Here is a 16,047-nt window from a genome sequence, read left to right on the forward strand (position 1 = left end):
TGATTTTAAGAAGCGATTCTATCCGGAGAACGCCAAAGAGATAACGAAACTATGTGGGTTAAAGCATACGGGATCGATCAAAGAGTACGTCAAACAATATACTTCACTCATGTTAAAAAATTCGGATATGCCGGAGATACTTCATGGATGGTCTACAACGATGGGTCGAGCAAGAGTTAAAGCGGCGCAACGTGCAGACACTTGCCTATCGCAACTACCGAGTCTTTATTCAAGTACAACCAAGACACAAGGAAGGACAAAAGCGGCAGCAAGAAGGGCGGTAATAAATAGAAAGGTGGGGGAATCAAGTCCACCAATCAAAGCAGTTCAAGCAAACGCCAAGTCGTACGAAAAGAAGGACAAAGGTAAGGACAAAAGCTTTTTTTGAGGGTAAGCCAAAGAATAATGGTTGCTTCTAGTGCAGAGGGATACACTTTGCACGGGAGTGTCCACAATGACAAAAGCTCAACGCAATAGTTACGACACATGAACAAAGGTCAGAGAATGAGACACAAATGGGCACTTTACGTCTACTTTGCTAAGTACGCTTCCTCGTACCAAGAAAGCCTCACTTATATTTGTGGAGGCTTCCATACACAGCAGGTCCTCCATGGCATTCGTCAACACGAGTACATCTCATAACTTCGTAGCTGAAAAAGCAGCCACAAGGTGAGGGTATGCCAAGGAGCCCGGCATGCTGAAAAATGTTAACACCTCACCAATGCTAATCCATGACATATCTCGTAAAGTTATCCTTCGTTTGGGTGAATGGAAGAGAACAATTGATCTCACCATCGTTCGCATTGGCAAGTGCGCATAGCCAAAGGAGATGAGCCAAAAATTGCATGCGTCACTTGATAAGGATCATACGAGTTCTTCGTGATGCATTTCGGTCTCACCAACACCTCAGTTACTTTTTTCACCTTAATGAATAAGATTTTCCAGCCCACTTTAAATAAGTTTGTAGTCGTTTATCTCGACGATATCATCGTATATAGCAACACATTGCAAAACCATGTGCAAAACCTACGACAAGTTTTCTCATGTCTTGCGAGAGAACAAGCTATATGTGAAAAAGGAGAAGTGCTCGCTCGCACAAGGCGAGGTGTCTTTCTTGGGGGATCGCATCAAGGCTGGAAAGATCATGATGATTCCATCAAGGCTGGATACGATCCCCCAAGAAAAACACCTCGCCTGATGCGAACGAGCACTTCTCCTTTTTCACATGAAGATTCCATCATGATCTTTCCAGCCTTGATACGATCTCCCAAGAAAGACACTTCGCCTTGTGCGAGCGAGCAATTCTCCTTTTTCAGATAAAGCTTGTTCTCTCGCAAGACATGAGAAAACTTGTCGTAGGTCTTGCACATGTTTTTGCAATGTGTTGCTATACACGACGATATCGTCGAGATAAACGACTACAAACTTACTTAAAATGGGCTGGAAAATCTTATTCATTAAGATGTAAAAAGTAACTAAGGTGTTGGTGAGACCGAAAGGCATCACGAAAAACTCGTATGATCCTTATCAAGTGTCGCATGCAATTTTTGGCTCATCTCCTTTGGCTATGCGCGCTTGCCAATACCCCGATCGGAGATCTAGTTTAGAAAAGTACATGGCTTTACAGAGCCTATCGAACAAACTAGCAACCAAGGGAATCAAATACTTATTCTTGATGGTCACCTTGTTGACTGCTCGATAGTCGATGCACATGCGCAAGGATCCATCATGCTTGTGTTGGATTAAGACTGGTGCACCGTAGAGATCTTTTGATGACGGATGAACCTCGTTTCTAATAGTTCCTTGGGTTGCTTCCCCAACTCCTCTAACACTGGTAGTGCCATTTGTTAAGGCCCCATGGCTGAAGGCCTTGCTCCTGGTTCCAACTCAATTTGGTGGTCCACCTCTCGTCTTGGTAGGAGCTTTTTCTGTAGTCCTGGAGGCATCACATCCTCGATCTCCTTCAAGGTTTCAAAAACCTCCTTCGAAATGTCGCCTTGTAGAGCCCCCTTCTCAACAAGCGTTGCTTGATATATTGATAGTCCCCTTTGGAACCCCTTTTCTTGACTTGCATCACCGAGATGAGTTGTTTCGACCACCTCTCGAGTGATTGGCACAGAACATGCTTCACAACCCTTGGCGATCATCATCGTTCCGTCTATCTCGAACCTCCATGGCTTCACCGAGTCCATAATCTCCATGCCTAATACTAGTGAAAGGTCATACATGAGGACGACGGTGAGATCAATTGTTCCCTTCCATTCGCCCAAACGAAGGATAACTTTACAAGATATGCCATGAATCTGGTGAGGTGTTAACAGTTGTCAGCGTGCATGCTCCTTGGCATATCGTATCCCTCACCTTGTGGCTTCTTCTTCGGCTATGAATGTATGAGATGCACCAGTGTTAACGAGTACAATGGAGGACCTGCCGTTTATGAAAGCCTCTACAAACATAAGTGTTGCTTTCTTGGTACGAGGAAGCGTACTTACCTTGGCTAAGTAGACGCAAAGTATCCATTTGCGTCTCTTACAGGACCTTAGTTCATGTGTCGCAACTATTGTGTTGAGTTTTTGTCGTTGCGAACACTCCCGTGCAAACTGCGACCCTCTGCACAAGAAGCAATCACGATTCTTTGGCTTGCCGTCAAAAAAAGCTTTTGTCCTTACATTTCTCCTCCTTCTCGTACGACTTGCCGTTGATTGAACTTCTTTGCTTGGTGGACTCTGTTCCCCCACCTTTCTCTTTGTTATTTCCCTTCTTGTTGTCGCTTTTGTCCTTCCTTAGTTGTACTCGAATAAAGACTCGGTAGTTGCGATAGCCTAGCAAGTATCTACACGTTGTGTCACTTTGACTCTTGCTCGACCTATCGTTGTAAACCATCCATGAAGTATCGCCAGCATATTCGATACTTCTAACATGAGTGAAGTATATTGTTTACATACTCTTTGATCGACCCCATATGCTTCAACTCATGTAGCTTCTTCATCGCGATCTCTTCGGCGTTCTTCGGATAGAATTGCTTCTTAAAATCAGCTTTGAACTCATCCCATTTCTTAAGCAATCAAAGACCCTTCTTTGCATCTGAGTCGCGCCTCCTCCACCATAGAATAATATCGTCTTCCAAATACATAGTGGCGGTGTTGATCTTAGAAGCATCGTCCTCCAAGTGTAGTGCGTCGAAATATTTCTCAATGCTCCATAGGAAGTTGTCGAGATCCCCAGCATCGCACTTCCCATGGTGCTTCAATGGCTCCGGAACATTCAATTTCAAACCCTCCCGGATTGTGGCACCCCCAGCCAGGATCGCCTTACAGAGAATCATGTCAACCTTGATGGATTCGAGTGTTTCCTTTGTTGCTTAGAACTCCGCCGTCAGGCTTTCCATGACTCGCGCCAAATCCCGAATGGAGTTGAACACCTCGTTTACGAGGAGTTGGACAACCTCTTTAGCTTCCGTCGCTGCTGTGGATATTCCGACCTCCACTTGAACAATGGCTATTGAGCCTCTCGATGCTTTTCCCAAATGTTTCCGAAGAGGGTTTAAGTTCTTCGATCCCTTGTTCGACGACCCCAACGCTATCGATAAGGTCGCCCATCGCAAACTTAACCTTAGCAAGATGACCATCGGGCTCCAAAATCGTTTTCTTCTTTTAGGTCTCATCAACGACCCTTGGTTTCCCAATGCTTTCTTTGTGCTGTTGTGTCGACATGACCTCCAACACTTGAACAATGGCTATCTCGATGCTTTTCCCAAATGTTTCCGAAGAGGATTTAAGTTCTTCGATCCCTTGTTCGGCGACCCCAACGCTATCGATAAGGTCGCCCATCGCGAACTTAACCTAAGCAAGAGACCATCGAGCTCCAAAATCGTTTGCTTCTTCTTCTTTTAGGTCTCATCAACGACCCTTAATTCCCCAATGCTTTCTTTGTTCTGCTGTGTCGACATAGTAACGACCCGCACCTAGCCCACCAAGGTCAGCAAGGTCGCGCCCCTAGTGATCATTGCGGCTCTAATATCACGTCACACACGAGCTAGTTTCTTTGTCCTTCCACACTGCCTGCTAGTGTCACACTTCCGTCAGACTAGTCAAGGCACCCCATATGTTTGCTAGGCTATGTGGCTTCGAAATTGGCTAAATAAGGGAACTAGTATTTATAAGAGGAATGCTTTGAAAAGAATGCTTTGTATTAATAGCAAAGGAATACAAGTGATAAGCTTACTTAGATGGATTAAAAATAAATGTCAATGCCTATTTATTGGCCTCCATCCTAAGTTACCCTAAATCTAAAGAGTTTCATAACCTCCTCAATTGGAGGCTGCTACACAAGGTTGGCTAAAACCTTCAACATGCCCTACACGCTTATGTACAAGGAGAAAAAAGCTTCTATAGAAGCTTCTCATGCACCACCGAAAATGCTCATGCACCATCATACGATTTTCAGCCTCAAATCCAAAATGTGGCTTGACCATTGTCTTATGAGCCCAAAATATGGCAAGCCTCCCAAGTTTGACTAAGCTCGTTTGAGCCACCAGATGCCTATGAAAGCAAGGCCATTTTTGGGCCATCGCAAAGCGGCCAGCCACGCTGCTGCCCAGCAACACCATATGGGGTTTTAGTTATGAATTGTGACACTAAGCTTAGATAACTGATCACACCATCCACACTGTCATTTGATGCTGAAATTGATTTATGTGCGCCAACTTGCAAGAGTTCAATGTTGTACACTATTTTCTAGAGGCAAACATAGGATAAAAGTTATCAATTATTGTTCATTGCTCACCTATGTTTTTATGCTTTTGATAGTAAATTGTTATTAACCATCTGATAAGATAAGCAGCTCTTACTTAAGAGTTAGCCAAATGTTCTCCCTCAATCACCTAAAAGAAAAAGAAAGGACTTCAATGGCTAATCATACTAGAGAGTGTTTGAAACCATGGCTGTCATGGTAACCGCTGAGATAAATACTTGAAAGAAGCAATTGTATTTTAAGTCACCAGTTCCTCCCTTTATCCTACTACATGTATTTTCTATCTTAATATACTTAATTCCTTTTCTTTCGAGTTGAACTAAACTAAATTGAACTAAATTAAAATGAGTTGAACTTAACTAGATTGAAACTATAAGAGGAAATTAATTGAACTGAAGTGAGCTAAATTAAATTAAATTATACCCAAAATCGAGGCGTTAGTTAACCAAATAACAACCAAAGTCAACCTTGTCAATGTCGAAGAAAACACACAAACTATGTATAGCTTTTTTTTTTGGACAAATCGGTAACTAGACCAGCTTCTTCTCTACACAGCTGTTTGCCAAGTGTAGTATTCTTTACCATTGAGGCATTGACTAAATGAAGTTCAATAGCACAGTATCCTATGACTATACGCAGGTGTACATGTACAGTCTGTGTAGACCTGGCAATCGGACCAATCGTATCGGATTCGGACCGGACCAATTCAGATCGGACCGTTTTCGGATCAAGTTACATTCGGACTGGGATCGGACCGGATCGGACCGTTTCGGATTGGATCATCGTTCGGACTATTATTTCGGATCGGAATCGGACCGGACCAATTCAGATCGGACCATTTTCGGGTCAAGTTAAATTCGGACCGGATCGGATCATTTCGGATTGGGTCATCGTTCGGACTATTATTATTTCGGATCGAAATCGGACTATGGTGGAATGAATGGAATACATATGCCAATGGTATTTTTTTTATATAAAAAAACGGGTAAGTTTCGGGCATTTCGGATCAAAGCCTAATCGAAACCAATAATTTCAGATCGGTTTGCCTTCGATTCGGGTCAGTTTTAGATCGAGTCGGGTCGGTTTCGGATCGGGTAAAATTATATCGGATCATTCGGATGAGTTTCGGATCGGGACCGTTTTGGATTCGGATCAAGGTTCGGACCGTCTCGTTCGGACCCAGATCGGACCACGGATCGGATATTTCGGACCGGATTTTCGAATCAGGACCAACTTTGCCAGGTCTAAGTCTGTGTGTTAGAAATAGCTTAGCAAATAACCACACACTACAATTATGCGCAAACAAATATGTTAAACGCATAACTAAAATTAAACATTTCAACAACTACCTCCCATTTCCCCAAAATTCTGATTAAAGAAATCGAGAGCTAATGAGAAATTCTATCTTCATATGCCCGAACTAGGCCCGACCTGAATATGTAGGTTTGGCAAGCAGAGAGGCTGACAACTACTCCGAACTCATGCAAAGTAATTTCAGCTAAATTACATGCATGATTACCACGTTACGAATTGTCAATTAGATGGTCGCTACATATCTAACGAGGCACGAAAAGAGGTTAACAAACCCAAGGAGCCAGCTTCTTTGGAAGCAGTGTCACCGGTAAGTCGTAAATGATATTAGCACCATCACCCGCCTCTTCAATATAACTATTCTAAAAATACAAACTGAGCTCTCTCTGATATGATACCTTCTACCATTTCCCACTAAACATCATCATTAGAACATTACAGGATGAACAATCAATAGAATATAACCAGAACCAGTCAGATAGAGCCAATTTGTTGTAGTTCCACACCAATTCTTCTCAATCCTCTCATTCAATCAAGATTATCTGAGCACAGAGATTTCCCATATCAAACTACCTATAAGTGAAAGCAGTTAATAGCCGGTAATACAATTAAAATATAGGTAATATCTTATATAACAATTAGCAATATAAATTATCGAAAAAAAAACAATTAGCAATTTACCCATGGTTTTGAGCCGCTGCTTCAACAGTCTTCATCCTTTTTGCTGTGGGCAAGCTACATATTCTCCCCGCATCATGTCCTTCATCGAAATTTTGACCGGAGAACTCTGCAAACATATAATGAGATTCAGAAACCTCAATAAAGTTGAACACAGATTTACATGAGTTAACAAAATTGCTAGACTGTCAATTCATTGAACCTGTAAGGATCAGATTAACAACAATCAGATAATATCGATCAAATCTAAGGCCCTATCAGATAATATTGATCAAATAAGGCCCTGCTGTATAGGAACACAAAATATTCAAATGTTCAGAAATAACCACATACAAGCAAAGTGAAGGCTACCAGAATCATAAAAGATATACACCACCAATACCCGAGGGGTATAAGAGGGTATTGAAAAGCTATAATCACTAGCTTATCATCTCAGTCAGTCACTAATAGAAGAAGTATCTTGACATCCTACTGTTCATTCCATCTCGATAATCAGTGTGATAATACATCTTCCTAAAAAAGCCTAATTTGTTTGACAGATCTCTTCCCATCTTCAGCCATAAAGAACTTCCCTTTTCCCTCATCAAAAAATAAATGCCACAACAATGCAATCTCCATTTCCTGAACACAACAATCCCTAAATTGATTAGGGACCATTTTTGGTTCTGCAGCATAAGGTTAGTTTACACATCAACTGCGGATCAGCACCACCGAAACTCATGCAACTAACCACTTAAAAACAGAAGAATACCAATAACAGTTAACAAATTTCACATATAAAGCCATACAAGATTATTTTAAAATGGCCACACTCGACTTTTGTGGTTGTATCTATTGCCTATTATGTATTATCTAGTGTACTTTGTGATTTTTTTCACGAAGATAGGTCTAAACATGAAAATATTATTTCCACATCAAAACATTCTTTGAAAAAATATAATTTAGCAACCCAAGTCAAATATATGGTCAAGTTAGCAACACGCAGAATGTGCACATAGAATCATTCACACTCATAAAATGGTCAACCAAACCGCCAGACATTAAGTTTTGCCCCGTGGTCTAAGGCACCAGCATGGCAGCATAGCTAGCAATAAGCCATTCGTTGATGGAACTGCTATATATGCATATGCCATAATCCTCCATGCCAATGGTCTGTTTCAAAAAGCAATGGGCATCAATCACTTTCAAATATAGCTCAACTACTCATAGATAGGAATTACAACCGAGAAGAGTGACTTTTACTTTGATAGCAATGAGAATGAGACTGCTAAAAGGTTTGAAATTTACCTTCACCAATGCTTGAATCTGCGGTAGTTTGACAAATAGGAAAATTGTCTGATATATCTGCAAATGTACGTGTATATGTTGCCCTTTCCTCATAGCCCCCTGGTTGACTGCCGTATGAAGCATTTCCCTGGATAGTTTGACCATATTTGCTTCTAAAATGCTGAATCCACGGATTTTGCAGTAGAAGATGACACTTTCCTGCTCTCTGAGGGGGAGGTTCACCTCTTCCAAGTTTAATTCTCTGCCAGCAACCATGCTGGAAGATCTGAAACTAAGAGAAAAAAGAAGAGGAAACTAGTGAGAAACAGAGGGCTAATCTCGAACTCCAAAAGTTGTGACCAAACGGTAGGAACCAAAAGCTATGACAAAATAACGATAGGTCATACCACGTATCCTAGGGTTGCACCCCTGATAACATCCAAATACATTTTACTTATAATTTATAAACACGAATTTCTTGAAACAATTGTATATAACATTGTTCAGCTTTCTTATAGAAAGCATATTCAGCCTCCTCAGGAAAAAAAATAAATCCCGTTCACTAGGGACAGACCCTTCCTCTTCTGGTGTTTGGTTACATGGGGCCAAACACCCCTTGGCCATTGCTAGAGGAGTGAGTTTTTACTTTTTCACTTATATATTTATTAAGAAGCTTTCAAATAGTGAAGAAAAATTGACATAGCTCATAAAACATTACTTGAACCTGTTGCCCAAAGCAGTGAAATCGATCCAAAACTAACGCCAAGTCAAAAAAGTAGCCTGAACATTGTATATGTTTAAACTGAGCACAAAGCTTTGATATAGGACGGGTTTGTGCTTATGCAATAGCATGCAGTTCTAAGTTACCTTATAGATAGTTTCCCAAAAAAGAGGAACACAAAATATGAAAAGCAAAATTGCATACCTGATCAACTGCCTTAGATTCATTATGCTTGGATGATCTCGTGTAAGGAGGCTGCATCTTTTGTGAGTACAAATAACTTGAATCCATTGAACTGTATAGTTGGTGTAGAAATGAAGTTTCAATAGACTTAAGATACAAACTATGCTTTTCATCTGTCCATTCAGAGGATGTGGGTTCTTTATCCAACAACTCCTGCAAAACGGAAAATGTTTCGAAGTTCATTAGCAAAGGAGAAATGAGCCTTTCTTTTATCTCTATTATATAAGCCAAGAGGGGAACCATGGTGTCCCCAATAAACTGTCTTTTTAATCCGTAGCTATATATATATATATATATATATATATATATATATATATATATATATATATTATATATATATTAGATAATCAGATTTTGTACAATTAAATACTTTTCTAATTTAAAGATGGTTCAAAAATTACAAATCTAACAATAATTATAAATCACACTTCTTTAATTATATTTTGATGAAATTTACTAAGAATAGACCCAAACAATCGACGCATGCATAGAAAACTAGCAGTAGTTTATAACAACCATAGTCCATAACTCCATATCTATGCAATTTGGTGTAAAACTATAACAGAGAGAAATCCACGCCTGTCTAGTAATAATATCATAGAATTAAAGATCTGTCTTCCTCATGAAAGGCTCAAAAGCTCGATTTTTTTTTTTTTTTTTTTTTTTTGCTGATGGGGGCTGGGCTATTAATCATGTGAACCAGAGTTTGCACAAACAATAATCAAGTCATCGACCAAGGATGTCTTGGCCTATTGGTTGAGAGTGAGGTGCTGTGAACGATAGATTACAGGTTTGAAATCCCCTCCCCTTTCTTTGTACGGCCTTCGTGGAAAAAAAAAAAAAAATAAGAAAATCCAGTCATCGAAAGATAGCGGAAAAAATGATCCACTCGATCTTGGGGAGTACAAATATTGTTCTAACATAAGATTTTGCACCCATGAGAAATCATTCATTCCCAACTAATAAGGATTTTATCAATCAAAATTGAGAAATCTTATCCAATAATTTCAACACCAAAGGTTCAGATTCTCGAGATCGAAATCATTGACACCCTTAAAAACCAATTATAAGAGTCAACAGCACAAACAAAAGCAACATTCCTTACAAAATTCAAATACTCCCACAAAATTGAATTGTACCATAACCAGCCTAAATCACTACATTAAAAACCATTGAGAACTATTCATGTCATTTTACCAACACATCAGTAGGATCAAATACGCAGATGATCATGAAAAAAAAAATGATAAACAAGATAATAATGCATGAGAATAACAAAAAAAAAAAAAAAAAAAAAAAAAAACGGATATCAACCCAAAATCTTCAAAAATCCTTGAGCTAAATCAAAGCACAAATAAAATAAAATAAAAATTAAAGGTATAAGAAATTGAATTGAGTATTGTACCAGATTTGAAGTTTCCTCCTGCTCAAGTGAACCAGAAAGATCACCACCGGTAACACCAGAAGATTGCGAGCTTGTAGAATCAGCCATAACCGAATCTAAGAAAAATTAAGAGAAAATAAACGAATTTATAAAATTATGATCCGAATTAAATTTGGGGATATTTTTTTTTTTTTTGAGAAGTCTGGAAAAAAAAAAGAAGTTGTGTTGTACTTCGTAGGTTAATGGTGAGGAAAAGATGGAGAGGGTAAGGAAAGGGCGGTTGTGGGACAAAAAGAGTAATCCAGTTGGCAACGCTTTTTACACGTGTAAGCTTTATTTCATATATTCCACATGCCAATTGGATCATCATTGCTAAAGATTTTTTTTTCTTTGCAAAATATCCCGCAGAAAACCCTCAAAATATCTTACTTTTAAATTGTCTTTTCTTTTTTTTTTTTTTTTTTTTCTTTTGTTTTAGCTTATGAGCTTGGGCCTTGACATCGATTTTTCGGGTCTGGTCATTAGATATTTGTTACTTTTTGTTTGAAGGATGTCAATATCTCTTGAAATCGGGAAGGATGTTCTAATCACTAAGTTGAGTTATCCTTCAATTTTATAAAATATTTGTTAATATGTCTATTTATTGTATATTTACGACCCGGTTCTACTGATTCGATTCTACCAATCCCTACGATGCAAAAGAGGACCCCGATTCTAATAATATTGCACGAATCTAACAAGATCCCACATAAGTATGTATATATATATATATATATATATATTATATATAATATATTATATTATATATATATATTAAGGAGAATATTTGGTCAAAGATTTTAAAGTTTGACCTCAAGAGAGAAACAAGCATTATATTATGAGACGGATGAAGAAGTAGTATAAAAGACAAGCAACTAGAATTAAAACTAGGAAAAATGGATCAGAATACCCCCAACTTTGACCCATCCGCTTTTAATATCCCCAACTATGAGTTATTTTTAAATACCCCAACTATTGAGGAGGTCCGCCAAAAATGCTTCATTTACCAGTTATGACCGGATGAACTTGTAAACCGAAACTCATACCCCCCCCAACCCTCAGCTCCTCTGGTCATCTTTCTCCTATGCCCATCCCGCCACCCACTGCCACCTTCCCTCACCCCCACGCCCCAGCCCCTCCCCCTACCCCAACAGCCCCAACCACCCAACAGCCTCCCCTCCCCCACCACCCTATCGAATTCCCCTTTCCTAACCCCTTCGAAACCCTACCTGCACCCCCTCCCCCTCAATTTCCAGCAACCCCCCCACCGAAAAAGCATCAAGGAGAGAGACTTCAGCACTATAACGAAGGAAGAGGTCAGAAACAACTTGTTTGGGGGGGATTGAAGGACAAAAAGAGCAATTCTGGCGGAAGTTAGGGGGGAGGCATTTGCCGCGAAAATCGAGGGGGAGGGGAGGGAGATTTCGACGGGGGTTAGGGGGGTTCCGAAGGGTGTTAGGGCAGTGGGGGGCTGCTGCTTTGGGGGTTGGGGGATTGAGGGCTGCTGGGGTGGTTGTGGCGAGGGGGGTGCAAGGGTGGAGGGAATGGGGGGGGACTGCTGGGGGTGGGAGTAGGGGGTTTTGGGGTGGTGGGAGTGGGGAGGATGGTTGGGCTGGCATGAGGCTTTGCAGCCGGGGAGGGGAGAGGGAGGGGCTGGGGGTAAGGAGGAGAGGGTGGTTGAAGTGGTGGTGGGTAGGAGTAGAAATTAAAAATAAAAGAGAAATAAAAAAATAAAAAAAATTACCTTGTTAACAGGTTACAAGTCATCTAGGTGCATTTTTCGCGGACCTCCTCAATAGTTGGAGGTATTTAAAAATAACTCATAGTTGGGGGTATTAAAAGCGGACGGACCAAAGTTGGGGGTATTTTGATCCATTTTTCCTTAAAACTAATATGTGTCATCTTTTGGCTTAAATTTTTACTTATTTATTTGTATAGGGTTGCATGTTTAAACATAGATTTGTTACGACAACTCATTTACTAGCTAAAATATCATCATCAACATTAGTGCGCCTTGTAATGTAATTTTTTTTTTCATTAGATTTACAACAGTTAGCTATAAATTAGAGTTTTCCCTCATTGTTTAAAATTACAAGTTTTTTAAAAAAAAAAATCCTCAATGGTAATTCTATATTTTGGTTTTTTCTCGTTGGCAACCAAATTCAATTTTAATTATCAACGAAAATGCCTGTGTTTATAGTTATGCTTGAGACTATGTCATTAATAACCATTTTTCATTAATGACAAATATTAAAAGGGTTGTTTTCAAACTAAAGTTCCCTTTAAGAAACTTATTTATGTTCATCTTTTACTTAAAAAGGTAATGAAATATGTTTTCATCGAGAGACAGAAGGAACTAACAATTATTTTTAAGGAAACTTATATCATTCTAACTTAAAAACCTTAATTAAATTATAAACAATCCTTTTAATAATTTTATAATGAAAAAAGATTATTGATGCCATATTATCAAGTATAACAAAAAAGACGGGGTTATCATTGTTAATTAAAATTAAATTTGATCACCAAAGCTAAACATCCAAAAATAGGGTTAAACCATTGAGAATTTCTTTTTTTAACCTACTATTGTACCTTAAAAACAAAATACATTTATCATATACTTATAAATATAAAAACTTTTTAGATGAACAATAAATATCAATAAAATCAGAGTTTTGCACTCATTATTGCTTGGTATTGCATTACTCAAAATTTCCTAATCAAATTGTCACTTTTCAAAGTCTTGTTTTTTTAACTCAATTTTGCTTGCGTTTGCTACACCCTTATTTAGCACACTCAAACACGATGAATATGAGACTCAAACTCTTGTCGCCAGTAGGCTAGAGTTCTCTTTCTCAACTCATCAAGTGATGGTGATGGTGCACGGGCATAATTCGGGAGTGCATGGAAGCTTCTAGAAAGACTTGTAAGCTCCCTTTGTACATAAGCTTTGTAGAGAGTCCAGAAGGTTCTAGGAAACCTTGTGTAGAAGCCTCTAATTTAGGAGGTTTAAGAACTCTCTAGAACTAGGGTAGGCAAGGTTGGAGGCCTATAAATAGGCATCCCCCTCATTTGTACAAAGCATCCACAAAAAACTCTCCTCTTGTATTCTTTAATCTCTCAATACAAATCATTCTTTCAAGCATTCTTCGTGTGCTCTAGCTTCCACACTTAGTAAATTTCGTAGCCACATGGACCTTATCGGGTGGCCTTGTCTAGTAGTCCGACGGGAGTGTGACGCTAAAATGTAGCGTGCAGCGACGAAGAAATTTGTCCGCACATGACACGTGGTATCAGAGCAGCAACGATCACTAGGGGTGTGACCTTGCTGACGGCGGTGCGCTAGTCGTGGTGCATACGAATTTCGGTGCGAGAAGTTACGATGCCGACACAGCAGCAAAAGGAAAGCGTTGCGGGATCCGGGGTCGTCGATGAGACCAACCAGAAGAAGAAGCAAACGACCTCGGAGTTCGATGGTCATCTTGCTAAGCTCGAGCTTGCGATGGGGGACCTTGTCGACAACATCGGGGTTGTCGAACAAGGCATCGAGGAGCTCAGATCCTCTTCGAAAATGCTTGGACAAAGCATCAAAGGGATCGATAGCCGCGTCCAAGTGCTGGAAGTTGGGACGTCGGCAGCCGCAACCGAAGCCAAAGAGGTTGTCCAATAGCTCGTTAAGCTTTATTTCATATATTCCACATGCCAATTGGATCATCTTTGCTAAGATTTTTTTTCTTTGCAAAATATCCCGCGGAAAACCCTCAAAATATCTCTACTTTTAGATTGTCTTTTCTCTTTTCATTTTTTTTTTGTCTTCTTTTATTTTAGCTTATGAACTTGGGCCTTAACATAGATTTTTTGGGTCTAGTCATTAGATATTTGTTATTTTTTTTGTTTGAAGGATGTCAATATCTCTTGAAATCACTGAGTTGAGTTATCCTTCAATCTTAAGAAATATTTGTTAATATGTCTATTTATTGTATATTTTACGACCCGATTTCACCGATTTGATTCTACCAACTCCTACGATTTAAAGTAGCATCCCGATCCTGATAACATTGAGCAAATCTAACAAGATACCACATGAGTATGTTTATATTTAATGGAAATATTTTGGTCAAACATTTTAAAGTTTGACAACAAGAGAGAAACAAGCATTATATTATGAGACGGTGGAGGGAGTAGTTAAAGTCAAGCAACTAGAATTAAAACTAACATGTGTCAGCTTTTGGCTTAAGTTTTTACCTATTTATTTGTATAGGGTTACATGTTTAAACATGATTTGATACGACCACTCATTTACTAGCTAAAATATCATCATCGACATTAGTGTGCCTTGTAACGTATTTTTTTTTAATTAGATTTACAACAGTTAGCTATAAATTAGAGTTTTCCCTCATTGCTTAAAATTACAATTTTTTTTTTTTTTTTGGAAAATCCTCAATGGTAATTCTATATTTTGGTTTTTTCTCCTTGCAGCCAAATTCAATTTTAATTCTCAATGGAAATACCTGTGTTTATAGTTATGCTTGAGACTATGTCATTAATGACAATTATTAAAAGGATTGTTTTCAAACTGAAGTTCCCTTTAAGATACTTATTTATGTTCATCTCTTACATAAAAAGGTAATGAAATAGGTTTTCATCGAGAGACAAAAGGAACTAACAATCATTTTTAAGAAAACTTATGGCATTCTAACTTAAAAACCTTAAATTATAAACGACCCGTTTAATAATTTTATAATGAAAAAAGGTTATTAATGTCATATTATCAAGTATAACAAAAAAGACGTGGTTATCATTGTTAATTAAAATTAAATTTGATCACCAAAGCTAAACATCCAAAAATAGGGTTACCATTGAGAATTTCTTTTTTTAACTTAATGTTGTACCTTGAAAACAAAATACATTTATTATTTACTTATAAACATAAAAACTTTTTAGATGAATAATAATTATCAATAAAATCAGAGTTTCGCACTCATTATTGCTTGGTATTGCATTACTCAAAATTTCCTAATCAAATTTTCACTTCTCAAAGTCTTGTTTTTTGACTCAATTTTACTTGTGTTTGCTACACCCTTATTTAGTACACTCAAACGCAATGAATATGAGACTCAAACTCTTGTCGCTAGTATGCTAGAGTTCTCTTTCTCAGCTCACAAGTATCGTTTTGTGTTCGCAATGCATACACACATATCCCGCACTAGGTTTACACCATTATTATTGCCCCAAAATTTAAACATATTTAAATACGTCTGAAACTCACACACATATCATCAATATACACATGCACACGCTCAAACAAGTAGAATCAGCATTGGAATCATGCGCGAGCACATATACGTAGAATCAGCATTCGACAATGATGCTTTGCTTGGAACTTTTCTAACTGTAGAATAAAGATGAAACTACACTGAAATCAAACATAATCTTTGTCGATTTAGAAAGTAGCACCAACGTAACCCTTTTAGACTTGGATCATCATCTTCTCCATATACCAAGAGCTTATCCTAACACTTGTAGATAATTCATGATATTCTTGATTGTAGTCCCATCATCGGGGTTTAATTGATATCTTCTCTATGTGTTAAGAGTATACAAGACATGGACTAGTTCCTATCATTGCATACATGATAAAAAGCATTGTAGA

General features: G+C 38.6%; 1 protein-coding gene across 3 annotated transcripts; it reads right to left on the reverse strand.

Moving 5' to 3' along the window:
- Positions 1–6,367: 6,367 nt before the first annotated feature.
- LOC104902706 (cold-regulated protein 27) lies at positions 6,368–10,919 on the reverse strand. 3 transcript variants are annotated; one of them, XM_048637737.2, is made up of 5 exons: positions 10,377–10,908; positions 8,933–9,124; positions 8,029–8,293; positions 6,745–6,850; positions 6,368–6,636 (listed from the first exon to the last, which is right to left on the reverse strand). In XM_048637737.2, exons 1-5 carry the CDS (start codon positions 10,461–10,463, stop codon positions 6,633–6,635), a joined length of 654 nt encoding a protein of 217 aa, XP_048493694.1. In that variant the 5' UTR covers positions 10,464–10,908; the 3' UTR covers positions 6,368–6,632. The 3 variants fall into 3 exon arrangements, with proteins under 3 accessions (XP_048493694.1, XP_010688909.1, XP_010688918.1); XM_010690607.4 differs by having other exon boundaries at positions 8,029–8,299; positions 10,377–10,900; XM_010690616.4 differs by lacking the exons at positions 6,368–6,636; positions 6,745–6,850 and adding an exon at positions 6,973–7,893 and having other exon boundaries at positions 8,029–8,299; positions 10,377–10,919.
- Between the last annotated feature and the right edge of the window lie 5,128 nt (positions 10,920–16,047).

The sequence above is a fragment of the Beta vulgaris genome, chromosome 1, assembly GCF_026745355.1.
Source record: "Beta vulgaris subsp. vulgaris cultivar EL10 chromosome 1, EL10.2, whole genome shotgun sequence".
Classification (NCBI taxonomy): domain Eukaryota; kingdom Viridiplantae; phylum Streptophyta; class Magnoliopsida; order Caryophyllales; family Amaranthaceae; genus Beta; species Beta vulgaris.